The sequence below is a fragment of the Sparus aurata genome, chromosome 22 (assembly GCF_900880675.1).
Source record: "Sparus aurata chromosome 22, fSpaAur1.1, whole genome shotgun sequence".
NCBI lineage: Eukaryota > Metazoa > Chordata > Actinopteri > Spariformes > Sparidae > Sparus > Sparus aurata.
The window spans coordinates 18,185,032-18,212,300 of record NC_044208.1 but is presented as its reverse complement, the minus strand read 5'-3'; the positions used below and the strand labels follow the sequence as shown (position 1 = coordinate 18,212,300).

At 39.1% G+C, this 27,269-nt stretch overlaps 3 protein-coding genes and 1 non-coding gene across 4 annotated transcripts; 3 read left to right on the top strand and 1 right to left on the bottom strand.

Annotated features, from left to right (window-relative positions):
* The first annotated feature begins 4,292 nt into the window (after positions 1–4,292).
* Positions 4,293–7,061, top strand: myct1a (myc target 1a). The gene is made up of 2 exons (XM_030404467.1): positions 4,293–4,680; positions 5,688–7,061. The coding sequence occupies exons 1-2, from the start codon at positions 4,626–4,628 to the stop codon at positions 6,233–6,235; spliced, it is 603 nt and encodes a 200-aa protein (XP_030260327.1). The 5' UTR covers positions 4,293–4,625; the 3' UTR covers positions 6,236–7,061.
* Positions 7,062–7,659: 598 nt separating this feature from the next.
* Positions 7,660–14,470, top strand: serac1 (serine active site containing 1). Its single transcript, XM_030406216.1, has 17 exons — positions 7,660–7,734; positions 8,391–8,491; positions 8,633–8,669; positions 8,767–8,909; positions 9,367–9,456; positions 10,076–10,207; positions 10,300–10,421; positions 10,668–10,796; positions 10,969–11,082; positions 11,506–11,668; positions 11,858–12,008; positions 12,111–12,252; positions 12,404–12,504; positions 12,771–12,868; positions 13,048–13,230; positions 13,324–13,467; positions 13,611–14,470. Exons 2-17 carry the CDS (start codon positions 8,398–8,400, stop codon positions 13,745–13,747), a joined length of 1,980 nt encoding a protein of 659 aa, XP_030262076.1. The 5' UTR covers positions 7,660–7,734; positions 8,391–8,397; the 3' UTR covers positions 13,748–14,470.
* Positions 14,471–15,122: 652 nt separating this feature from the next.
* On the top strand, positions 15,123–16,271 carry gtf2h5 (general transcription factor IIH, polypeptide 5). Its single transcript, XM_030406217.1, has 3 exons — positions 15,123–15,252; positions 15,669–15,753; positions 15,922–16,271. Exons 2-3 carry the CDS (start codon positions 15,719–15,721, stop codon positions 16,100–16,102), a joined length of 216 nt encoding a protein of 71 aa, XP_030262077.1. The 5' UTR covers positions 15,123–15,252; positions 15,669–15,718; the 3' UTR covers positions 16,103–16,271.
* Positions 16,272–16,800: 529 nt separating this feature from the next.
* LOC115574696 (U2 spliceosomal RNA) lies at positions 16,801–16,991 on the bottom strand. The gene has a single exon (XR_003982552.1). It is a non-coding gene; the product is annotated as a U2 spliceosomal RNA (small nuclear RNA).
* Positions 16,992–27,269: the final 10,278 nt, after the last annotated feature.

The window sequence follows — 27,269 nt, the reverse complement described above, 5'->3', positions numbered from 1 at the left end:
TGCTAAGAGATGTGTGTGTGTGTGTTATGTTTGTGAGTGTTTCAGCAAGTGAGAAAGGAACAGAGGGTGACGATGAAAGAAGAGAGAACAGAATTAGCTGCAGCAAACCTCACCTATGATGGCAACAGCATGTTTCTTTCTACCTATGTGAATGTAGAAAAAGCATGCATATCTGGATGGATGGATGCACTTTTTACCTTTGCTTTCGTCGGTTGCTCCATTACTCACTGCCTATTGAGCAGTTCCAGGATTTATCTCATGACATCATCGTTGTAGTCTGCCCTACTGCTGCTTGTGGTAAAGGGGGATTTGTTACAATTCACAAATCAAAAACCAGGCAACTTATGCAAAATTTATATGAGACTAATGATTTTTCCTTTAAAATAAAACGTGACGGCAAAAGCTAATGTTGAGGCCAAGAAGACAATCAGGAGGGCGGGTAAACAATCACTCCCCTGCCAATAAAACATCTCTCCCAAAACTCTATGTCCAAGATATGTGACTGCGCAGCGGATCAATGCCGCTCTTTGAAATGCAGGAGGGAGGTGCGATGAACCACTAGGCTCTGAGCACTTATCGCAATGTGTAATCCCATTAGACAAGTCCTTTCATCATCATCTCAGGAGAGCTCTTAGAAGAGCTGAAAGGGGAACTACGCTGCTCTGGCCGAAGCCTCATTCAATAAAGAGAGATATAGGAGAGAGGGCACAAAAGATTTAAAGAGCTGAGAAATGATGAATTTACCGCAGAGCCTGTGCTCATTTTTTTGTATACAAGTCAGACTAGAGTAAATGCGCAGATGTAGTTCTTGTTGTATCAATCTGTTGTGATGACAGTGGTGCGCAATCTGCTTCAGAGATTAATTTATGGAATGGATTTATGTTAATAAGCTTGTGGCATTGGGAGCGAGCGAATGAGGGTGGTCTTGTGGGTGTAAATCAACAAGACAACAGAACGGCTCTCAACAATCTATTTGGGAATCCAGATTTCTACATCTCTGCATTGTCTAGGCTCTATTTTGAAGCTCTGCTGTGTACCGTTTTGACCACAGTGACTGAGTAAACATGATGTTTACTGGGGGAAAAGACACTTTTCACCAAGAGTGAAGAGGGGTGGGAGGGGCGATTATTTAGATTTTATGAATTGTTAAACATGACAAACTCTCATTTTCTCCCTATTGTAAAAAATAGGGAGTTTCTCACTATTGTTAAAAAAATATATACATTGCATATGGGTAAAAATAAACATAATCCATCCCGATTACATGCCTGATCAATAGCAATTGTAATAGCAAAGTCAGGGGCCAATGAATTACCTTGGTAGTTTAACCTAAACACGCTCATTATCAACTAAATCAGTACTTCCTCCGAACGAATGTACATGAATAAATCATACGTTGTCAGAATGCGCTGTTTGACTTGCCAGTGTGATACGTTGTACGATTCAGTTGGATTGGCCGGCTCCTCTGCAGCAGGGAAGGACTGCTGATTCCAACATTTTTTCGCAGCTCGGCTTGGGGTGACCTCTACCGTCCAGAGCCCCTCAGGTCCAAACAGATTCAGCAAAAGAGAGCACAGAGAGTGCTGCAGCAGAGGGGAGCAGAGAGCAGAGACAAAGCGCAGGGGTCAATAGGAAATCTTCCTATAGTAAAGCCAAACCCTTCCCCGTTAAGATTCGTTTTCTTATCTAATCATTGCACAGGCAGAGAGCTGGGAGCGAGACCGCCAGTGTGCTAATCTCTTTCCTACACAGTCAGCAGTTTTCTAAAATCTCATTAGAAAGTTTGTTGTCCACCTGCATGTCAAAATCAACATAATGCCAAGGGAGAAATGCTGTTTTTGCAACTCTATTTTATGTACTGCAAAATTATCTGGTCCAATAAGCCAATTGAAAAGTGTTGACCCCTTTCTCAAAATAAATGGAGCGAAAAATAAAAATTGTTACAAATTATGTTAAGTTAGTTCTGCTGATATTTGTAACCCAATGCATATCGAGGTAATATGACATCAAAAAGACATGGATTTAACTTACAGCCCCTTTCCATTGTCTTCCAGGGGTGAACAAGTTTCTGCAAGTCTAGCATAACTATACATGGGATCACTGCTTTGTATCATAGCAAACCACTCCTCATTGATCAAAACCTGGAGAGGAGTTTTCTGCTAAAAAATGCTGAGGATTATGTTGTGTGCGTATGCAATATAATGATACGTATGTGTAGCTCTGCGACCCCACTGCATTGATAATTAAGAAGAGCAGTTTGCATGTTGAATACGAGCTTTGAACTTAGCTCCTGTATAGAACTTATGTACGTCTCCTGTAGAAAAACAAAGGTTGACCTTGTTTAGTTTTTTTAATTTTAGACTAAGTGAAACAGGCTAGTCTGCATGTTTTAATGGACTTCCTCTCTAAGGCATGATGACATGTGCTGTGATGTTATGGTGGAGTCTTACTCCATCTACTGGTCAAAGAGGGAATGGAAAAAAACACATGTACATGTACAAAAGAACATGTTTCTAAACAAATAAATTCCCTCTCTCACCCACTATAATATCTTACAGTTATAGTTTATACTGACACAAACTCCTCACTGTTCTGTGTGATTTCTAAAACACATCAGCTTAACTTCCTTATTAAGATATAAAACTCAAACATGTTTTTTTCTTCTTGTTCCTACAGTTCAATGTTTAAACCTCACTGTATAGAACGATGTATATGCAGTGTTTGACACTAGGTTGCCGTTTTCACAAACATTGCTGAAAGTGTAAAATTTCTTTGTCCTATTGAAAATCTAACTGTAAGCATGTACCTGTATGCATGATTTGTTTTATCACAAATAGTCTGGAAGCCAATTATGGTCCAATATTCAGCACAGACAAGGGTGATGTGGAAGCCTCCAGTGCACATACACTGAGAGTTATACACTGAGATTAATTGTACAGTGAAGCAGGGGGCATCTTGCTTCAGCAAGGAGGAGTGGGTGCAATTTTAAGGATTCAATTGTAATAATTAAACACTCATAAGATCATCCTATGTGCCTTAATACTTTCTTGGAGGAGGCATATAAGGTCTGCACACTGTAATTTCCCAACACAGTGCCAAATGACATTTCAACAAAACCACAAACTTAAGCTATAAATCTCCAAGAATGTCCCCTCCACCTATAAGCATAATGGCCTAGAATTCCAATCACTCTATTTAGGAACACAATAGCCTTACACAATATGGCCTATAAAGTGTTACGAGTGTTTGTTGTTGATTCTGAACAGGTTTTAGAGCAAAGCCAACAATTAAAGGAAGTTCAAGCTTTGTTCAGACTATTTTCTCTCTCTCTCTCTGTTTGCCAGCATGGCTGAAGGTTGTCTACTTCTCAGTATGATACACTCAAAGATTGTGTCTGAAAATCTTGTACTTTTTCATCTACTTGACAGGGCTGTTAGTTTACATGATTAATGCTAAGGTGGGATTTAAGGTTTCACTCTGGTAGTAGATGTATAATCCAAAGCTGACGGGGCAAATGGGCTGGTCCACATTAAACGCATACCAATACGACGACCCCATATCCTCCCTTTAGGCTTTATTGATGACCTTGCAGATTTGGCTTGGGCATGATTAAAAACAATGCTGACTGTGGGATCAAAAAATGAGTAACATGAAGAGCCTCATTTCTTATTGACTGTGTCCTGATTTGTCACGGGCAAAAAAAAAAAAGGAAAAGTTTGTGCATTGAGAGCTTAGCTGTGCTGCTTATCAAACTACAGTGTTTTTACTGGATCTCTCCAAACTGAGGAAAGGACCAGACGACCGATGCCGGCTATGTTGACCTGGCAGACACTGTGGAAAGACTGAGGTAACTGAAAAAGACTCACAATCTGTTTAAAAATGCACCAGAGTGGAATAATTTCCCTTGCAACATTACAACTGCAAATTGAAAACACTTACAGCACTGCCACCATCAACTCTTGCTGTGGTTTTGACTTCAACACACATTTAAGACCCAAGTCTGCAACTGCTGGTGCAACTTATGGCAAAACTGTCGCCTGTGGTATCCGTGGTGAAAGGATAAAATATGAGATTGACATATTAATCGTCTCTGAAAGGAACAAAACTATCGCTGAGTGTGGCGGACTTTCCTACGGTAAAAAAAGAAGTCTTGCAGCACTGGGGGTGACACTGTTTCACATTAATCAACCTGAAGGAAATGATGAGGGAGGAAGTGATTACAACAACACCGCGTCTCCCCACCACCAGGATCTCTGTCCTGGATAGATAAGCCACTCCTGTTGCTAATTTCAAGCAGAAAAGCAGGAAATGTGACAGTGTAGTTTTCCGCTTCCATAAACAAGACGACTGCCAGAGTTAGCCGCCAGTCGGTCCTGTGTGCCTCTGGGCTGAGTCTCCCTTCTGAGGGAGACAGACATACTGACAGAAAAAGTGAGCAAGGGACGGCAGAGGGAGAAAGTGCGAGAACAGGAAAGGGGGGAAGCAGAAAGTGAGGAAACCCCATCAGGAGAAAAGAGAGACATAAGTATTGACAGAAGAAGAGGACAAGGGAGAAGAAGAGACGGCAAAAGACAGACTGTCAGTTCAATCAGTCTGTCTTCTTCTCTGACAGAAAAGACAAAGTCATGGCTGGGAACAACACAAATCTCTTTCTGGAAATACTTCAGTCTTTTGATGCTGGTGAGTCGCTTCCAACTTCCCTTCTCTATGCGCTGGTCTTTTTCATGTGGTCTCTGATAGGCACTGTTTGTTCTCTCAGGAATTCAAACTTTAATCGCCTCTGGAATAGCTGCAATATGTGGTCTCGATTCCATCTGAAGATAAACTAATCCAGCACATTAACATATTCATGGAAAACTTTTGTGAATTTCAAAAATACTCACTCAAAATGTATAATGTACAGACGTGTTTTCTTAGTTTTTTCCCCCCTCAGTTTTCCCAAATGTCATTTCCAGATGACTTTTGACCAGCAGTGTCACGTTTCGCAAAGTTAGAGAAGGGGAAAAAAAAAAAAAAAACTGCTGTGGAAATATGGGCTGGTAGCAAAGTAGGGTCAGTCTTTTTAACGCTTAACTGTATTGAAAGGAAATTGATTTGTTTTCCCTGGCAGCAGTCCAATGGGATTTGTGTTAGCCGCTGCATTCTGTCTCCTCCTGAGCACGCTTATGTTGGCAATACATCTTATGAGGCAAAGACGCAATGAGCAAAAAGCCAATGTCTTTTTTGTGGGATTGAAATGCAATCAGTTTGTTGTCTACATGAAAACTTGCTCTTGTAAACATGAAAGAGGAAAGCCTTTTATTATGTAGTCAAAGGGCACCATCTTGCAAGACACTGTTGGCAATCCTCCATTTGTTGCAAACAGATGTTTTTTGTAATCTTCGTAAGGTCATAGATTCTAATTAAAATTCTTTCCATTCCCTGGGGATGATAAAAAAAAAAGACATTAATACAAAAAGTTACTGAGGAGAAAGTGCATTTGGGTGTATTGCATGTTCATAAATGTTGTAAAACTATTGTACCTCAAAGTGAACCTGCAGGGTAGATAAGTTAATCGAAAGGAAGAGAATGAAAAGGAAAAAGAATTAGACAGAAGCCAAGAATACGGAGGTGGTTTGAAAAGGATCCATCAAAAATACATTCAAGCACTGTTCATAAAGTATCCTTTTTGTTTTCTCTCTTCACAGTCCCTCTTATCATAGCTTTCTGTGTGTCCATGGCGGTTGGCCTGGTCTTAGGGGCTTTGGTTTACGTGCTCTTGACCTGGATGTCCAGACGCAAAGCAGGCTCAGCCAGAATCACTCGCCGCCCTCCTCGCCAATCACGTACGTCTTCACGCAACCGCCCAGGCTTTAACCGCAACAGCAGCTACGACAGGCGCAGCAACAACAGTTTGGTCAGTGCTGCTTTCAGCTTTCACCGCCAGACTTCCTCCCCAGATCAGTATGACCCACTGGGCCACAAATCCAGCTTCAGGGCCTCTACCTTCCACCCTCTACTCCAGTGCAGCCAAATCGCGAGGGAGGCAGAGGAGGGGAGCCAGACCACGCTGCCTCGTACGCCAACTCTGACCACGTCGGCTGGATCGGCTCAAACTGCAGCCCAGGCGGCTGCCACCCCACCAAGACCAGAGTCATTTTGGGGGAACGGTGGCCTGAGGGGTTTCCATGCAACACAGACCCCACCTCCAGCTTATGAGAGCATTATTAGAGCTTATCAGGAAACATGCACCTGAGAGGAGTCAGAGCACTGGGGTGACTTGAACTAAATAAACTCAAAGTTGTAAATGGATTTACAAATGATGTTGGACTAAATCCGTATTGATTTGTGTGAGCGAACGCTGATGTAAAGGTCAAGTGTGTTCAACAAAGTAAGACCCTGAAACAACAGCCAGTTTTGTATGTTTTTGGTTTGTTAATATATATCTGGTGTTGACATGAGCATAATTGCCTTTCATCATTTAATACTGACGCAAAACATTTTTTTTTAAATGTGGCAATGGCTGCTTACAAACAAATTACTCCTTTATTAGCAGTCTGTATTCAGTGGTGATTGACACTCATGTATGCTTGCACAGAATCTTTGTTTAATAAGACAAGGCAAAAAACCTAGAAATAAAGACAGGTGACTGGGCATTTATGCTGCAAAGCAATACTTCTCGTTCGTCCCTGCTGATAATATAACTATGCAAAAGAGAGACTGGTTGTATGTGTGAACCCCAAATGAAGGCGAGTGTTTGTGTTTATTTTATGGTTAATAAAAAAATTTTAAAACGTGTCATTTGACATATTACTGCAGAGCCTTGTGGAGACAGCCTTCAGTGTATTTGATGTTTCAACTGCTTCCTGAAATGTTTTTATAGAGCTCTGGTAATAAGGGTGTGTGTTGCATTCAAAGTTATTTAGTGTGTGTTTGCATGTTCAGTACGTGTGAGCGTAAGAGAGAGAGAGACAAAAAAAAAGTGGGCATTGTGATGTTTTTGTATTTTATATATGAATGTACTGTGCTGAACTTTTAACATAAGTTAATGTAATAAAAGCAAGAATCAAAAGCAACTGAGATTTCTATATAAAGCTTGTGGTCTTTTGGGTGTTTTCTATCACAAACAGAGTAGTGCCCTTATCTTGTGTAAGGCAACACAGGATATGGACGTAATAACATGAACACCTGTAAAATACTGCAACCCAATACAGTAGTCATCCAAATAAATACTACATTAGAGAGCTTTCTTTAGTTCCTCTGCTGCCGACTGTGTTAAAAATCATATCTGGAGATTTTGGTATCGATTGATGAAGTTGCGTTGTGATGCCGTTCACTGGTGGTGGCAATAAGGGAACTAACTCATAAAGTACATACCAAGTGGGATGTGATCTCAAACAACAACACCACATATCTGAACCAGTTAGTACGACACACATTCTGTAAACAATATAGTCATTATAATAGTTTGATTACTGTATTGGAGTGCAGGTGTTTCTATTATTTGGTCCACCCCCTTCAAGCAGACATATTATTATATATGTCCAATCTGGCCACAATGTTGAATATTTTTTTAATGTTCTAATAACATAACACACAGAACAGATTGAATATATTTTTAATTGTAAACTATTTAAAAAAATATATAACTTTTGCTTTCTAGTTTTTTCTAGCAGCGGTCGATGACGTATTATTTGTGAGACATGTTTCCCTTGTGTTTATGAACACCGGGGCGCTGCAGTCGTGATCATCACGGTAACGTTCGTCCTTTTAAAACTTATTTGCCGGCAGAAAAGGGCAATGTCACTATCAACAATGAAAATCAACCCGCACGAAAATGATGTATTTAATCATTAAGCTCCATCTGTTACTGTTTGTACGCTTTAGAAGTGAAACGCTAGCCTAAAGTAAGTTTGTGTTAGCTAGCGGTTCATTTAGCTTGACCCGTTGTTGTGGTCTAACGGTGTCTAAGTTGACGTTAGCAATCTGACACAGGACACACTTTAGTGTCACTTAAAGCTGAATGTTAGTTATAACGTTACACTGAGTGACGGATGAAGTGGCTGTCAACAAGCTGAGTTATTCAACATTAACTCCAGCTAAGTTAGCTAACGTTAGGTCGAGGACATAGGCATGATTTGATGCCCTCACATTATTTAGTTGACTGTAATTAGCCTACATTATAGGGACAGGCTTGTTAAATGTTCACACTGTCGCTTGTTTGGTCATTAGAGCTCTGTAGCTGAGCAGTGACAGTGCGTTACACTTCATTAGCTTTAGCGAAAGTGTCCTTGGCCAGCCACCTGACTCTGATCATAGTTTCCAGTGTGAGACTGGCTTAGGTTTGAATAAATTGTGCTATTCTTTGGCGGTCTGATTAATTTCGCCCCATCATACTGGGGGGTATGCAGGCAGAAGATGTCTGCTGCAGCTCTACGTTTGATCCGCTGTCGGAGGCTGAGTACAGCTGGGCCGCCTGGAATGAGGAAAGTTCTTCAGTGGAAACATTTAAGTGAGTTATTAGACATATTTGTCCTACATTTCACATCTCACACACCCAGTTACTCCATGTACATCGATTTAACCTGTATATTTATGTGAGAACAGCTTCAAACTCTCATCTAATATGGATTTATTTTCTTCTGAAATGTAGGGAAGTTTGCTAAAGTAACAGGTGCAGTTGTCTTTGGGTGAGTTACGGATTTGAATCCCTGACTTCAATGGCCAAATGTGACTGCTGCAAATATCTGCATCACAGGATTAACCATTACCGTACCGTTTCTACAGGGGCTGTCTTTTTATCACCTATGAAGTGGAGGCCTTGGACAAAGCTGTGACCATTGACACTCGTGCAATTCTTCAGGAGAAATACAAATCTTACATCTATCTGAGAGCCACTCCCTCTGATGAAAAGGAGAATCTTACTGCAGGTACTGAATGTCACCTAAAAAAAAAGTGGTCAATTATAATGTGACCCCTTTTTTTACCCCCTTGCAAAACTAAAAAGAATATGGTTATTTTAATAGTTCTTTTTAGCTAAGAAGTTATTATGTGTATTATTTTTACTTCCCAGGCCAGTTGAATGAGTGGCTTTATTTCTTGTGTGAGCTCCGAGTTATTCAGAGTTTGTCATGTCCAGGTGCCCAGTGACGTCTGTTATCATTACTTCCTGTCTTTTATGTCTTCCCCTCTCTACTATCTTTCCTGCCTGCATATTTGGGTCGGTCTGTTGACGGATCTCACTTCCACTGGTCAAGGCTCTCTTATTTAATGGAAAACGATCACCTACCTACCTATACTGAAATTAATATGTTTGTTATCTTGGTTGTGTTTTTAGAGACACTGAATTCATAGGTAACTTATTTTCACATTGTGTCTCTTTTCCAGGGCTCACAACTAAAGCAAGGAGGGAACTTCATAAAGCAGCAAGGCGGTTTCTGGAATTATCATCTAGGCTTTTTCTGCAATCACTAGATGGTAAAAAATCAAAAGTTGTCATTATATGGGATTAGTTCATGTCCTCATGTTTTTAAAGTTGGAAGACACTAATAGAGTTAGGGATGGTACAAATATTTATTCTCAGAAAACCCCAGTTGCCCAGTTGCTTTTGGTCAAAGGAAACACCTGCCCTGTACATGCACATCCTGTTTTGAATGTCACATAGTTTGAGCATTAATGTGTATATTGTGCAATCGTCTGTTATACACATGATTGATGTTTGGTTTCTTCACTTTACAATAACTCTGTATGAATCACTAATGACCTCAAAATGTAAATGCCTAGATTTGTAAAAATTCTATCAATAAGTGACATCTTTTTCATGAGATTATGTTCCAGTAAAACTTCTAATACATTCACTTTTGACTTAAAAATTAAAAAGCTGCCAAGTTGATGACACAAAGTTTGAAACAACAAGGTTTGTACCTTACTAGCTGTATAAATAATGTGAAAGTGGTACTGTAGATACTGATAGTTGGTAGTTAGTTGCAGTAGATACAGTTTGAAAGTAAAGTGCCTTTAGGAATATTTGTAACATCCATAGTCCAGTTTGTTGTGTTAACGTTCAGTTGCTTAGTTTGTTCCCTGTATGTCTTAGAGCACTTTAGCCACGTGGACGCAGACCCACATGAGGTGGCATTGTGGGTCCTTCTCAAGAGGACACAGTCAGCTAATAAAGCTGTCAGACTACAGGCTGTGCAGGAACTTGCAGAAAATCACCACTGGCACGGTAAAATACACAAAAAATCTTGCAAATCACTTCGAGTTTACGTATATGAAAAAAATGTGGGTTTGGATTAAAACCTGTTGCAAATAATGCAGACTACCAGTACCAGACAGCAGCGCAGGTTATAGACCAGCGAACAGCAGTGGGCCTGGCACGGACTCCTCAGGTAGACCTTCGATTCTTCCTGCGCACACCCACGCTGCCTGACCTCGAGGATGTAAGTATTTTACATAGATAAGTTAGATGAGATAATGTTTCTTTATAGATAGCTCAGTGTCTCTCTAACTTGCAAACCACAGGCCTTGTTTCTATACTAAACATAACTGGCTCCACATTTTTGGATTGCTTTGTATTTCTCAAGCGATTTCTCAAGAAATGTGATTTTTGACACTGAGTCTTGTTGGTATAGGTTTAGAGGTATAACAGGTATATAGATGATAACTACGATGTGTCCTCTATACAGGGATTGTCAGTAGAGGATGAACTGAGGCAGCTGCTGGGGTCTCTGCCTCAGTCTGAGGTGGACACATGTGTTCAGTACTTCACGTCACTGGCCCTCAGAGAGAGCACCCAGTCCCTGGCAGCACAACGGGTAATTCAAACAGAAAAACAGACTCACACATGCACTTCTGCGTATTGTCTTTCGGAAATTGACTACCTAGAACAAGGAGCATCAGGAGAATAATTCTATGTTTGTTAAAAAGGGTTGAATATTCAAATCCAATTTATATAATCTTACCAACACATGCTCTCTTATGTTGCAGGGTGGTCTGTGGTGTTTTGGAGGTAATGGGCTGCCTTATGCCCAGAGCCTCACCTCTGTTCCCTCTGAGAAGGTGGAATCCTTCTGTTTACAGGCACTGGTACAGCACTCAAAGGTAATGATGGCCACAATGCATCTAAACAGGATCTAGTCCTGGGGAAGGTTATCATACTGATCCTCATCAACAGTTAAACACAACACAGAAATGCATCAAACAACACATCTTGTCGATCTTCCCCCAGTATTAAAAAAAAAATAAGAAAAGCTTATTCAGAACACAGCACATTTTGTTTGAGTTCAGTTAATTCTGTGGATTCTTATATTTCAGGGTTAAAAAGACTCTTGTCAGCATACGCATATTTATGGAACAGTTTTTTGGTTGTATACAAAAACACTGTTATTTGGAATTACATTGTTTTCTGAACAGAAACAACCATTATCTCATTATCTCTAGACTAACTCCTGTGGAGACTGTGGTGGATTTTAATTGCTTGGGAAGATGTATAAATGTTCTAAACTTACTGAAACACATCTGCAGGTCCAGAGCCACTGTGACCGAATAGTTGCCAATGGGGGCCTGCAGCTCCTCCAGAGAGTTTATCAGCTTCGCAGAGACTCCCTGAAGATTCAGAGGAACATTGTTCGTATCATAGGAAATTTGGCACTCAATGAGAGCGTTCATACCGCCATAGCCCAGTCTGGTAAGTGTGCAACTCATCTGAGTGTTGTGGTTATCTGGGTGTACTGAGGATATTATTAAAACAAGATTGTAAACAGATTACATATTCACCATTACTTAATCATTCATATGTCAACAGCTTTTCTTATGTTACCACAGCTATCAGCCGTTGGTCAACCCATTTTTTTCTTTCTTTCTGACCTATCTTCAGGCTGGGTATCTGTCCTGGCTGAGATGATGCAATCTCCTCATGTCATGCAGGCGTCTCATGCAGCCCGCGCTCTGGCCAACCTGGATAGGGAGTCAGTGAAAGAAAAATACCAAGACGGCGTCTATATCCTCCACCCACAAACACGTGGCAAGTAGGACAACAATTATTATTATTATCTTTTCAATACATAATGTATTAGTTTCAGTTTGTGCAATGTATTGGTTTACATATAAAATAATGTGTTCATTTCCAGCCAGCCAATCAAAGCAGACGTGCTCTTCATCCATGGGATTCTAGGAGCAGCTTTTAAGACTTGGAGGCAGAAGGACCGTATTGCATCAGAGGAAGAGAAGGAGGCAGAAAGCATGGATGACTACACTGAATGCTGGCCTAAGGTGAACAATCCACCTAAATCGTTCCACTTATCACTTTTATGGATTATCATAAACTTTCCTCCACGTTTTTACTCCTACAATGAAATTAAATCCTTTGAACAACTACTGATCAGTCATCTCTCACTGTTGTCGTTTCCTCTTTTAATGACAGTCATGGTTGGCTGCTGATTGCCCAAATCTGAGAGTACTGTCAGTGGAGTATGACAGTCACCTCAGTGATTGGATGGCCAAGTGTCCCGCTGAGAATCAGAGGTGAGTAAGTATAAAACATTGTATGGGGAACTTTTATTTTCTCTGTTATGAGAGTGTAATTTTACTTTTTTTTGACACAGTTATGATATACTAATAGTAATATTAACATTTTTGGACAACTTATCAAACTTATCAAAAATCATGACAAGTTAAGGGTAATTAAGATACCATTCTAAGTTAAATTAAATATTTCGTTATCCCATTTAATTGTGCATGATTCCAACGATGACTGAACTGTTGATGAATTTTTTCCTATGTTGTCTCAGGAAATCTTTGGCCTACAGAAGTCGAGAGCTACTGAGGAAGTTAAAGTTGGCAGGAGTTGGAGAGAGGCCTGTGGTCTGGGTAGCCCACAGTATGGGAGGTATTTTGTCAGAACTTTCCTTCCACAAGCATGTTAGATTTTTACATAATTCCCTTTGATGCAACATGAAATAGAAAAAAATGGCTTCCACACATGTGCCTACAAGTGATTTAACGTTTTATTTAAAACATTGCCCTTACTTTCTATCTGTATCATCTTGTGTTTGGTGTCTCCATCAGGATTGCTTGTGAAGAAAATGCTGCTGGATGCCTCAGAGGACCCAGATATGCATGAACTGTTAAAGAACACCAAGGGCATTATGTTCTACAGTGTTCCCCATCATGGCACCTTTATGGCAGAGTACTCAGTAAATGTCAGATATCTCCTCTTTCCGTCTATAGAAGTCAGAGAACTATGTAAAGGTAAACGAATAAAATGAATTCTGAGGTCCAAGACTGTTTGTGTTGCATATAAATAGTTAAATATCAACTCATCAATCATCCATGTGTTTTAAGACTCACCAGCCCTGCGTAACCTGAACGAGAACTTCCTGAACATGGCCAAGGAAAAGGAAATCAAGGTGCTGAGCTTTGCCGAGAAACTGCCAACAAACATTGGTCCCATGATCAAGATACTGGTGGTACCGACACAGTCAGCAAGTACGTAACACAAATGCATGTGAGAAATGAAACACATCTATCTACGGAGTGACTGCATGAGAAAACACTGCATATTATCTGAAGAGCTACAGTATGTGTCTGTATTCTTGTTCATACTTGGGCCCGCTCTGGTTCGGTTACAGATCCCGGAATCGGAGAGCTCATTGAGGTGGATGTAGATCATCTCAACATCTGCAAGCCAGAGAAGAAGGACTCGTTTCTGTACAAGCGCAGCCTCCAGTTCATCGTGGAAGCACTTCAGAGCTACATTGGCCACTGACTGAAATATATGAAGACAAACACGCTGATACAACCTACTACTGTTTACTTGAAATGGGGAGAGCAGTGTCACCCACTTCAAACCAAATGGAAACATAACTGCCTCTCCTTGGTTAACATTTACATAAACAATCACTTATGTGACCCTAGTTAAAGTAGAGAAATTACATTTAGTTACACATTGATTTCTGTGAGGTTGTCGGTTGTGATGGAAGAAATGTGGGTGCTTATTTTGTCATCCTCCTTCATTGGGCTCTCTCGCTAGTAAGTCAGATGAATTTTAAAGATTACTTGAATTTTTATAGAACATAACCACATTTACAAGTAAGTTCAGATTGTGAAAAAGTATTCTGTATTTTATTTTTCCAATTCATCATTAGACTTACCAGCCTAACATATGGCAGATAATGCTCATATTATACACTGACATGTGATTGGCAGTCTTGCTCCCCAGTTTTTTTGGCCAGAGCAATGATTTTATTTTTTTATATTTATGTATTTTATTCTAAATACAGTATGACAGTCATATTGTCTGCCAAATGATATTTCTTCCTGAACCTTACCTCAAATGAAACTGTATTAATAATAGTTCAGGGTGCATTATTTATTATTGTGCGACTAACTAATCAAGCATATGATTTTTAATCTCCATGCATATGTAGTACAAATTGCCACTAGCAATGCTGACCATGAATAAATGTATGAAGTTGGAGGCTTTATTTGACATGTCTATGAACTGCATAATTTTCTGTTTCACAATGCATATCTCAGTGGAAGCTTTTTTTACTCATATTTTTATGATAGTACGTGGGTGAAATTAATATGCACTGTCATGCTGTCAGGGGTAATAAAACTGAATATATACACCGTTCATAATTCTAAGGTTAAGCAATATGAGCATATAAACTGATACAATATAAACCTACGGTCAGAAACGTTTCTATACACTGGTGTATATCCCTTTAAAATGTCTGAGTATATAGGCTATAGTGGGAAATCTAAATCATTGTCATCAAATTGGATTTTAATTTGATTTGTGCATCAATATCAATATGAAGACATACTTTTATTTGTTGAACAATTAATTCATTATGTTGACCAAAAGCAGCCATTCCCAATAGGTTAGTTAATTTATCCAAACCTTCAAATAAGATTTTCAAGAAATGTAACTATATACTATACCATGTCATGTAAGAATATGGTGATACGAAATAGTGTGATAGAGGATCCACACTACCCAGTGAAACATATACCTGTTTCATCGTTCATGAATACAGCAAAAATATAATGAATGGTATTAATGTGCAGTAAAATATGGTTATGCAGCTTTATCCAGCTAGAAGAAAAGGATATAAGTCATGTATGATTCTGTATATAGTATGCCCGCGTCACACACGCAATTTTGTACCGCAGGAAATTGTCCCTTGGTGCGCACCGTATGTCGTCCCACGTCTAGCTTAAAATGCTAACACAAAAGTTAGCAAAGGAAACAACTGCGGCCATCAGGTTAGTCAAATCCGTGTTGCTTGAACGTGGCAACATTTAATACTTGTTATCTTGTTATGTTCAGTACGTGATTATTGCAGCAGTTAGCAAAACTGCCCAGGAGTTGGTTTAATAATGTTGCTACTTTAACATGAACGTTAGTGGTAAACAAGCTAATCAGGCCAAAATCAAAAGCTAGCAGTCGTGGGTTCTTTTACGCTAACCTTACTGGGATATTTTTGTTTCATTAGGTCTAGTTAACCAACGTTAAGAATTAAGATTAACCTCAAAAGACCGAGAGCCAAACCCTAACATTTCGATCTTCTGTTCATGGTCTTTGACTGTAATTTACTGTCCTCAGTTTAACTAATGCTACGTTAGCTTCTCATGTTGATGGTCAGGAAAGTGATTTTTGGTTTTTGTTTACTGTGCTGCAGGTTTTGATCATTTTTACTACATTTAACTGCTGTTCTCTGCACCTGACAACATGGTGAACGTACACAAAGGTGTCCTGGTTGAATGGTAAGAAATGCATCATCTGCTCAGAAATCTTTTGTCCAGTAATTATGATAAATATGCTGCTACACAAATATAAAACTCATGATGAATTGGATTACTTGACTTGATTATTTTTAAATATCGTGCCAGATTTAATGATTTATTGAGTATTCGTTTTGCTCTTTGGACCAGTGATCCTGCCATGAAACAGTTCCTCCTCTTCCTGGATGAAAAGATGGCCCTGGGGAAGAAGTTCATCCTCAAGGACCTTGACGACACACACGTCTTCATCCTGCAAGAGGTGGTCCAAACCCTACAGGAGAGAGTTGGCGAGTTAATGGACCAGAATTCATTCCCCATCACGCAGAAATAACGCTATACTTTTTCCAAAGCATTTTCTTTTTGGACTGTGTTTAAGTCTTACAGTGGACATGGTTTGCAATGTTGTGACTGCAGACTATTATGGATCATATGGAGTGTTAATTGTCTCGGTTGAATGTGAAAAAGCTTTTGTTAAAAAATAAAAATGTTGGTTTAAAGTATGCACTGTTTTGTCACTGAATCCATTAAGACTTTTGTTTCTATATTGATCTGTTTGAAATGCTAATTTCAGTTGTCCTTTCTTCCTGAATGATGAAAACTAAGAATCAGTAATTATTTTTTCACTGGGTTTGGCACTAATAATTATTATTTCATATATTAACATAAGTACAACACATTTGTTCAGCTTTGAACCCAAAAATTGACCCTAATGCACCTACTCTCGTGGTCACAATATTTGATTTAATGGACATTTTTTCCTATGTTTGTGCACTAAGAGAAAATCTCTTATTTTCCTCTCGTGAGATGTGCTAATGTAATTAAATTCTGTGCTACCAAGCTTCAGATATACTGACCAGGCTTGAAGGGAGAGAGCCACAAAAAAACATGGTTAACATCGCATGTTACTGTGAAGCTGAACATCACCAGTATGATGTCCCTCTGACAAGAATATGAACACGCAGTATAAAAGACACTATCCAGTATGATATTGTGTCTAAATGAAAGACAATTCACTTTTCAACAGTGAGAGGGGGGTGCACCGTTCCTGGAAGTACTGCAATACCAGGTCGATGCGTGGAGTGGACGGAGCAAGCCCCTATTCCATCTCCCTATTCCAAAAATCAATTTAATATATGGTCCCCGGGTAGGGGACGTATCAGATATTAAACTGATAAGAACAGATACTACACTTGATCTTAGCCAAAAGGCCGAGAAGCGATAACACACTTCTGGCGAAGTGGGAAGGTCATTCTCCTCACTATAACTCTCAGTCACGGTTGTATAATTTCAATAACTACAAAAACAGTTCCAACGAAATGTTGTAGTGTTTTTTCATGTTTTATGACTGATCGGCATACAGAACACGTCAGATCGCACACTTTAGTTACGGAATGTTGTCAAAGTGAATGCGGGTTAAGGCTATTTCTGGTCACGTGGGGGGCTGCTGACCAATGAGCCGTCACTATGAACAACTATATTAAATTCCTATTTGTAGCTTAAATGACGGCAGAACTGTTGATTTATTCGGGTAAATTATGTGACCGAGATCAAGTATAACATAACAAGATGATGTGTCGGGATGAAAATTTAACAAATGCATACATTTATCTTCGACAGTTGCCCTTCCACGATCATGTATTGCGCTATGTCGCCCTCTGGTGATGGAAACTATGAGTGACATACAGTGTTGATGTGTGTAGTCCTAAAACCGGGAAATCAGTTGTTTGCAAATCCAGTTCTCCCGTATCAAAGTCTGAAGCATCCGATATTTACACTTCTCTTCTACGACATAAAATACACCATTGAATGTCCCACAATTTAATTATAAACAGCTTATGTGTCTTAAAAATGGCGGTTGCCAACAACAAAAAAGGACTAACGTTAAAGACGTTGTCACGTATGGGGCGCCGATTGTGAAGTTGCGCATGCTAAAATAAACAGCAACTTTTTGCCACATTTAGCAAAAAAAAACATATATAAAAAACACGTGAATTTTTTCAATGTTAGTTTTGACCAAATTTACAGCAATATTTGTGAACTTTGTGATATTTACTTCTCTTGTGAAAATATAATTTCAATGTTTAATCTGAATAAAAAATCTAAATCTTAAATATTAAATATAAATGTTAAATCTAAATATAAATGTCAAATTTAAATATAAATGTTAAATTTATATATAAATATTAAATATACATCTAAATATTAAATGTTAAATCTAAATCTAAATGTTAAATCTAAATCTAAATGTTAAATCTAAATCTAAATATAGTGTGCAGTGTACATTATAAACATCAGATAGAAAGTGTCCATTAAAATTATTAGGCTAGTATATTTTGTCAGTGCAGAATTGCATTTTATATCCAGTTGAATCCATACTAATAAGTTATCATTTGCAAGTTTAACAGTTTGACTATAATTCTTTGAGGTTGACAACTGTACATTCAGCTTCCTGCCTGATTTTCTGTTTTCCCTTTTCTATTTTCATTTGCTCAGCCCTGTTTATCTGGAGGAAGATGAAGCTCTTGAAGAGGCAATTCAACATGGTCTTGAAGAGTCTGATAGACCTAGTGCTGTTCATATCGTAAGGTAGGATTTGCAAGTACTCTTTAATCACTGTAATATCTAATTGGATTCAGTGTAAACATTGCAAACGAAATGGAGCTGCCAGAACAAACTTGTCATGAATGGCTACACAGTTTTATCACTAGTTTGTGTAAGTTTTCTGCATTAATACCTGTGTATTTTTTTCACTGACTGAAAATGCCAACAGCACTACACAATTTTTTTTGACCTAACTGTATGCACTCAAGGCAGTTGTAGAGTAAATGCATAGATATCCAAAGGTATGTCTGTCTTTGTCTGTTTTAATTTAGATCTGAAATGCTGAGCAAACAAGAAATAGGAGGCATTCTAAAAGCTCACAGGGAGAGTGTTATTACACCTGGAACAAGACAAATCTATGTCAGTCAAACCACTGTCTGGACCACAGCCTTATGTCAGTTCAAAAGACCTATGTTTGCAGAAAGCTGTGACATGCTCTATGTCACATTTGCAAGCGATGAACATGATGCTGAGGAAGATGCTGCTGACCTTGGGGGGCCTAGACGAGATTTTTTTTTCGTTTACTGGTAAAAGCAATCTTCCAGGACAGCGGTGCTTTTGAAGGTAATAAAGTTGATTTCTGATATATGTTGAAAACAAATGCTTTCACTTCTAACTGCATTTTGTTGATTTTGGTTGAAGAGGATCAGTTACTATGACGTTACTCAGCCAAAATGATTTGGTTGGAATGCTGGTGTACAAAGTACAGAATGCGCTGTAAATTTTAACTTTCAGGAACACCAAATGGATGCACACCAAGGTTTAACATCCAACACTTGCAAAATGGAGTGTATCGAACCATTGGCAGGATGATGTCTACAATAATAGTGCAAGGGGGTGAACCACCTGCGTTTCTGTCCCCACATGTAGTGGACTACATTGTGTCGGAGGATAGCCTTCAAGTACAGGTGACACCTGATGATATAGGTGACCCTGAGCTAAGGGAGAATCTCAAAAAGGTGATGTGCAATATTCTGAACTGCAGACAATTTTAGTAACACATGTAAGCCTTTGCTTTTTCTTTGACTTTTGCCTAGCTGTAGTATGGCATTTTCCAGTTTTTGGCTACATGGCAAGAGTGCAGAAAAATGTTAATCTCATTTTATGTGAGAAATGACACTATTTACTTTTTTAGTTGAATTATTTAAAATAATTTAAAATACTTACTTACAATATTGCCACTATTTTGGGAAAATGGCCAGTAAAATTCTTTACATAATTCCACATACTATGCATTAGTATGTATGTTGTGTACTGAGCTGAGTACACTGCTATATCATGGCTAAACATTTCTAGTGAAGACACTGATTTGACCAGAGTTGAACACAAGATCTTACTTACTGATTACTCAATGTGTGCTGTGTATGCAAGACAACTTGGAAACCAATTAAGAAAGAAATGGCCTGTTTTTTTCTAAAGCAATTACACAATCTATTATGACAAGTAGATTATTTTTTTCCCCATTTTATATAAAAAATATATGTTGAGTTTAAAATATATGTGGTTGAGTACAGCAATGGAAACAAAAAAATGGTGGAATGCATTATCAAATTAATTTTGGTAACAAAAGGTAAGAAAAATTCACAATTTCACAGACAAATACTTAAATTTAATTTAAATCAACAATCTACACCACTTTTGTGTAAGTGTTTGTGTGCATATGCAGTACATTGAAGAGAAAAATGTTTTGATCTGTAATTTTTAGGTTAAACATGCAACCACTCAGGATGATTTGGAGAAAGCAGTCGGCTGCTATGACTCATGGCGATTCCAAGTTGAAGGTCTTCCACTCGCAGTCACCATGGCCAACAGAGATGCGTTTGTGAAAAATGCAGCTCTATACCATGCCATTCTTCAACGCCAGAGCTGTCTTGATAAACTAATTGATGGCTTGTCCTGCTACGGAGTAAGATTTACATCAGTTCTACTGCTTCTTATTATCTGGTTATAACATTACAAATGTAATTCAAGGACTTCATACATATAACCAATAAACCACATTTACAGTCATCAGTTTTTATGAAATGTTTTAGAATATTGTCACATTGCAATATTCAACCATAGCTGCTCATTTTAATGGTGTTGAATTTCCATCCAGGTTTTATCACTCCTGAGAAAGAACCCCAGCTTGCGTGTACTGCTTGACATACCTGGGGAGGACAAAGATCTAGCAGCCAGTTTTATTGCTGGTGTTCTCAAACCAAGCTACTCTGTACTGGGGAGTAACCCAAGAGCTAGGGAGGAGGTGATGGTGGTAAAATTACGGGAATTTCTCCAGTGTGTTGAAAGTAAGAGATAGTCCGGGACACTGGCAAATTAAATTTATTTTAAACTCATGAAGTTGCACTTGCCTTATCTCGAACACAGTACAGTTGTATGATTGCTCATAACTGACAGACAAGATTACTAATTCCTATACATACCACTTTACTAATTGTTGGCAATGAATATAGTTTTGTAACCAGATTACAATACATTAATCCATCAGTCAATCAATTAGTTGTTAACTCAGTTTTCCTAAACAAGTTTTTCCTCTGCTTTTAGATAAAGAGCTGAGAGAGACATTTGGCGACAGGATTCTAACCAAGGATGAGGAAGCATTCGTGGACGCTTTGAGCCCTTGTCACATATTGGCATTTGCTACAGGGAGCAGCAGAGTCCCAGCCATTGGTTTTCATCCAACTCCTAGATTAGCATTTATTCATGATGAAAGCAAACATCTTCCCATTGCACACGTGTGCAAATGAGCTTCAGCTATTTGTGAATGCAACAACAATGGCTGATGATGATGAATTTAATTACTGCTTCGTAGTAGCACTAATGAATGGGTCTTTGTTCAGCACCATCTCTCTATAAAAGCAGGGAATCTGTCTGTTTGTGTGTGTGTGTGTGTGTGTGACTCAAATATCTCTGCGGATCAGGATCAGACTGACCTGAGAGTTTCAACATGGCTGCTGCGTGGTTCAATGGTGTGCAACTAAGCATTTGCTTGGACTGCAATGATACCGTGAATAAATTATTTCATAAATGCTTTACAAATTCCGCCAGCATTGTCCACCGGAGCCACCACAGTCATGTGCGCACCAGAGCCAATCACTGCACACCGTGGCCACGTGCGCACCATAGCCAATCACTGCAGAGCTCAAGCCCACGACATAACTTAAGAAACAAGCGGATTTATACCTGCAGCGGCGCAAGCTGGACAGGGATTTTGCCAGCAGTTCGGTCCCGTTCTGTTCTGTTCTGTGCATCTAAACTGACTGTTGTGGATTAATGAGATTAAACGAGTCCGGACCGAGTCTGTTCGGGTCTGAGGAGATCCGTAGACGCGCGGACAACAAAGTGGAATCGGAATCTGTGGATGTTCGTGTGTAGCTAGCTGCTAGCCGCTAGCTACACGGCCCACCTCCCGAGGCGACGGACTGGATGCACCGGCACGTCCAAAACCGGACTTAGGGTAAATAATGTCCGCCACGCTTTTTCGCGAACATTGCCATCACGTTTGCTTTGTGTCTGGTGCAGAAAGAAACGGTAATAACAGGGCAAGCAGCAAGTTTGGTTATTGAGGAACAGGAAGTTGTGGACAGCGATATTGAGAGTTGAGAGATTTGTAACATTTAGCGTGTTTGGAGTGTGTAGTTAGTGTGTTATGTAGTGTTTGGTATAGTGTGTTTAGTGTGTAGTGGAGTCGGTTTTTTGTTTAATGAGTCAGAACAATGAGAAGCTGAATGTGGAGCAGGCAGTGCAGCTCTTAATTCAGCTGGAAGGAGCACAGGCAGACCTGAGCATTGCCTGTATTTAAATGTAACTAGTTACATATAACTTTGTAATTTTTTAAAATGTATGCACAAATTTAGCAAACAACAATTTATATTTGCATTATAAGTAAAAAAAATAATAATTTGTTAAACATATTTGTGGTTTTCACAGTAAAAAAAAGTAGTGCCAAGTAGTTAAAACTGTGTGTTTGTGCAAGCAGCTACATATCGGTTTGTTGACATCCGTGCCTTCCGGTAGCTAGACCAAACTAGTCAATCCGTCGAGCGTGCGCTTACTCCCTCACTGGTGAAGACGGAAACGTATTCCAGCATTTTCGCTTTTCTGTTCATAATGTACATGTCCATGTTACAGCCTGTCAAGAGCCATGAGCCTTACAATAGCCTGTTAAGTCTGTTAAGTGCACACTCGATGGATACACTAGTTTGGTCTAGCTACCGAAACGCACGGATGTCAACAAACCGATATGTAGCTGCTTGCACAAACACACTGTTTTAACTACTTTTTTATTCATTTTGAGTCATACACGCAACAGTGCTGTGTTGTAAGGTGTCTGCTGATGTTGCATAACTTTTGGTGTGAGATGTGGCGCATGTTAAGACGCTTAAGTAATTTTCAAACATCTACATGTCGGCAAGAAGCTTCACGTCCAGAAAAAGAAGATTTTAACTGCTGCAGTCCTTAAAGGGATATTCTGTTGTACATTTAATCCATGGTCTAAATCACTGTGAAACCGTGTTACACTCCCTCTCGAGAGATCAAGTTAGCAGACTGCTAATTTAAGGAGTTTTATCAACCTCAGAAACGAGGTCCGGGGCATCTAACCTCCCCTAGCTTAGCTGGATTTCTACTGAAAAGCTGACAAAATTTACCACTCTTCTGCAGCAGCTTCCTGTTGACGGGAAGTCCCGACGACTCAATTACTGAGTGCAGTAGAGTTCCGCGGCTCATGGATGAAAATGTATGATAATGACTCCATGGAAAAGCAATCAAAGTTCATATGTGTCTTACCTGCCAGTTTATAACAGTTATTATCGAGAGCGGACAGGGAAAAGAACGGAATTGAGCATTTCTAATCGCATTCGGTAATCGTCGCGTCGGGACTTCCCCGACCCGGAAGCTTAGTATATCCCTTTAAGTAGCATGAGAAAACTTAAATTTTTGTTTTGCAACATTTAAGAGTACTTTTGAAAGTACGTACATGCAACTGTTGCACAGTTTTCAGTTATGTTGAGGTCACACATTTACAAGTTTATTAAAAATAAATTGCTGAGTTCTCTGAAAAAATGCTTTGCCATTATTGTCATCATTTTCAAGAGGGTGTATGGTATGATAAAGTTCATGCAAATCTCTGTCATTTAATGGGAAAAACCCACTGTGAGAGTTGGTGTGGACCGAACAACTACCTCTGCTGTTGGGAGATCTGGGTTGTGAAGATGAAGAAAATGAATGTCTAGAGAAAAAAGCTGAACTGGAGTTCTATTTCCTTCTAATGAAATAGAATGATTGTTATATCCAGATTTGAATTCCTCCAGTGTGCGGTTGATTCTGGGCAGAAAGACATAATGAAGACAAAATAGGTCGGTTGCATTTTCTTGCATTTAAGTCTAGTATACCCATGGATTCCAGTCCATAAAAAATAGGTGCATAAACATGGCTGCAGTTGTTGTTTAAGTCTCGGTTGAAACACTCAATCCTCTGGTTGTGCACAGAACTTCCTGTTAAGACAGAGCCTTCACCCCTGTTTGCTTGCATGTCCTCCCAAATCTGAGCATTCTCTCCTCCATGATCAGTCCTGATGTGCATTGGTCTGCCAAACTGTCCAACAGCTGTAGTAAAGAGGTCTTTCACAGTTTCAGCACGATTGTTATTGGAGCACTGAAGAAACATCAACATCCTACTGTAGCTGTCTACTGCACCATGAACAACAAATTTCCACCTAATCGGCTTATGATTTCCATCTACATGCCATATGTAATTTGGATGTGGCACAGAATATACTCGCCGAGCTATTGCTGTTCTTCTCCTGCATAGGACACCAAGTGAGTCAACCATTCGCAGTGACTCTTACGCGTCTTCTTTGAACCACAATGTTTTTTGAGCGCAGATGCCCCATAAGCATCACTTCTACAACATTTGGATGTTCAGTTTTTATGTGTGACACTTTAACATCCAATTGTTGGTCACTGATGCTGTTAAATTTCAACGTTGGGATATTTTAGTCTTGCAGTAACTTATAGAAAGTTGGCCTTGAAACTGAAAGAACAGACGCTGCTTCAGTAAAAGTGGTTTTCAGTAAAAGAACATTCTCCAGCTCCTCTTTGGAAATCTGATGCCTTCCCTGGTAACCATCCTAAAAAACAACAAAGATTATGATATTGTGTATGTCTAAAACAAAGATGAGTCATTCGAGAGAATTACACATTATATATCAGATGAGCTAGACATATCTGCTCGCCAATATCATTCTGAATAAAGACAATTATAGATTGTGCTGTATGTTAAATATAGGAATATTTAGATGACCAAACTCAGAATCAACTCAGAAAGTACTTGAACAGTAATATAAACAATAACTTACTGATTGATCGGTCTGTGGGGTGAAAAGTTTTGGTGTTGATGACATGGACGTATTGCTTGTGCTGGAGCCCTTAGGAGTTTTAAAACACAAATAAAACAACATCGCAGTTATTATCTTGTAGCATGCTGGCAATGTCTCAAATATTCCACCATGGTTTGAGTGAAAACAGAATTATTAAAAAACAGCTAGCTAGGTTATAAGTGTGTAAAAGCGCAAGGTTACCGAGCAGTATGATGCCCCGGTGGAGGCGGCGGGTGTTGCTGGTCCAGGTGCACTGCTGGTGGAAGCCTGAGGAGACATCAACATTCAGAGGGATAACGTTAGCGTTAGCAAAATAAAAAAATAATAAATTTTGTTCAGTGTATGGAACGATGTCCAGCAGTCTCTACAGTCTATCAGAAAACCAGACAAATGATGTTGAACACTAGCTACATAACCTCGCGAAGATTATATCTACTGGGCTAACGTTAGCTAGTTTTATGCTAACATTACTTTGTGAAAAAACAAACTTACCGAGTGCTGTCGCGGCTCTGTGCTGGACGCTGTGGCTGTTGCTGTAACTGTCGTTGCAGACGTGTTGCTGAGACTCTGTATTGCCTCCAAAACGGCCCTTCCAATATTTCCAGCTAAATCACTGGACATGCTGGCAGGCAACATGGGAGCGCGATGTGGAGACGTGACCAATCCCTCTGTCTAGCTAGCCGAAAAAGACCGCGCATGGCGCTCATTCGCGTCAATGAGCTTTTATTTTGGTACTTCCGGTGACAGGCAGAGTGAATTTGCATATTAGCTAAATATTTAGTTTCACCCGTGACATTTAGACTTAACATTTATATTTATATTCATATTTAACATTTAGATTTATATTTAACATTTATATTCAAATGTATCATTTACATTTATATTTAACATTTAGATTTAATATTTAACATTTAGATTTAAATTTTTTATTCAGATTAAACATTGAAATTATATTTTCACAAGAGAAGTAAATATCACAAAGTTCACAAATATTTTGCTGAAAATCTGGTGAAAACTAACATCAAAAAAATTCACGTGTTTTTTAAATATGTTTTTTTGCTAAATGTGGCAAAAAGTTGCTGTATATTTTAGCATGCGCAACTTTACAATCGGCGCCCCATAGTCATGGACATTTAACGTCATCACACCACAGAGCATAGACATATATGCCACAGAGACTCATCTACTCACTAGTCTGTCTTTACCGGCCGAGTTTAGTTGCTTACTTTTCTCACTCAACTTGTATATTAATCAGTTTATGTAATATGTGTATAGTAATTGTGTATTATGACGCTTTAGTGGTGGTGATGTATAAACCATGCGACCGCAATGTAGCCAAGCTAGTCTAATTGTCTAACATTAGCTTTTTACTTAGATATCATTTAGCTTACATTTAAAAAAAAAATTAAAAAAAAGTGGCATTCATTTAACAAGACTATCTTGGTGAACAAAACTTCAGCTGCTCATATGGTATGCACTGTACTGAAGGACACCTTTCAATATTTGCAAATAAGAGCCCATAAGAATCTGAGCAAATGTGTGTAAAAGATCACAGCAGGGTACACTTTACTTCAGTTAACTAAACTGTCAATATATATGGACAGAAATGGGACAGACAATGAGCCTGACGGCATAAACAGGTAGACGAGTGGTTAGAGTGCACACCACGTACGCAGCAGACCCTGGTTCAAATCTCAGTCAGCCGACCTTTGCTGCATGTCACATTCCCTCTCTCAAAAAAAAATGTTAGCTGGTGTAAAATATCAGTAACTCCACACTTGTATTTCAGTACATGTATTGACTGTAAACTTCATTTAATTGATATATTGATCCAAATCGATCGTTACACCACTAGCTGCTACCAAACATGCTAACATTCCGAAGTCATAACCTAGCCTGGAAAAGAAATCAAGAAATACATACTACTGAAGAAGTTGTAGAAAATAGGAAGCGAACAACTTCTCTCTTTGACTGCTTTACAGTCGTTTATTCAACAGCAGAACTCAAAACTCACTAACGGCTGGAAAAACGGCTAAAACTCCTCATCTCCTCCGTTGCCAAGGTTACCCACTGACGCTTCACTGAGTTACCGGGCGCCTCTGTTGCCATGGTTACTTACTGACGCTTACTAGGTGCTTAGCCTAAGAGTCTGTTGTCAGTGAGAAAGAAACTAATCAAATGGTGAATTATGTCTGCTCAGTCCACTACACTACTATGATAATCTAATCTTAGAAAAATATCAACGAAAAGGTCGTGCACTTTGCTTTCTTCCATTTTTGTTGTTCAAAATAAAGTACAGTTTCTTTAATTCTCAAGAGGGATTACATTTTTAAACGTCCTGCTCTTTCTTCCTGATATACAGCTTTCTTATTATCATTTATCACATTTATTTTCAACAGGGAGATTTTATACACAAATTTTCATTGAAAAGTGGTTTCAAGTTGTGTCAGTCAGTTGTAGAAACCTGTTGCAACCCTACCAGTGACAAACAACCGCAACATCACAATAGAACTCTGGC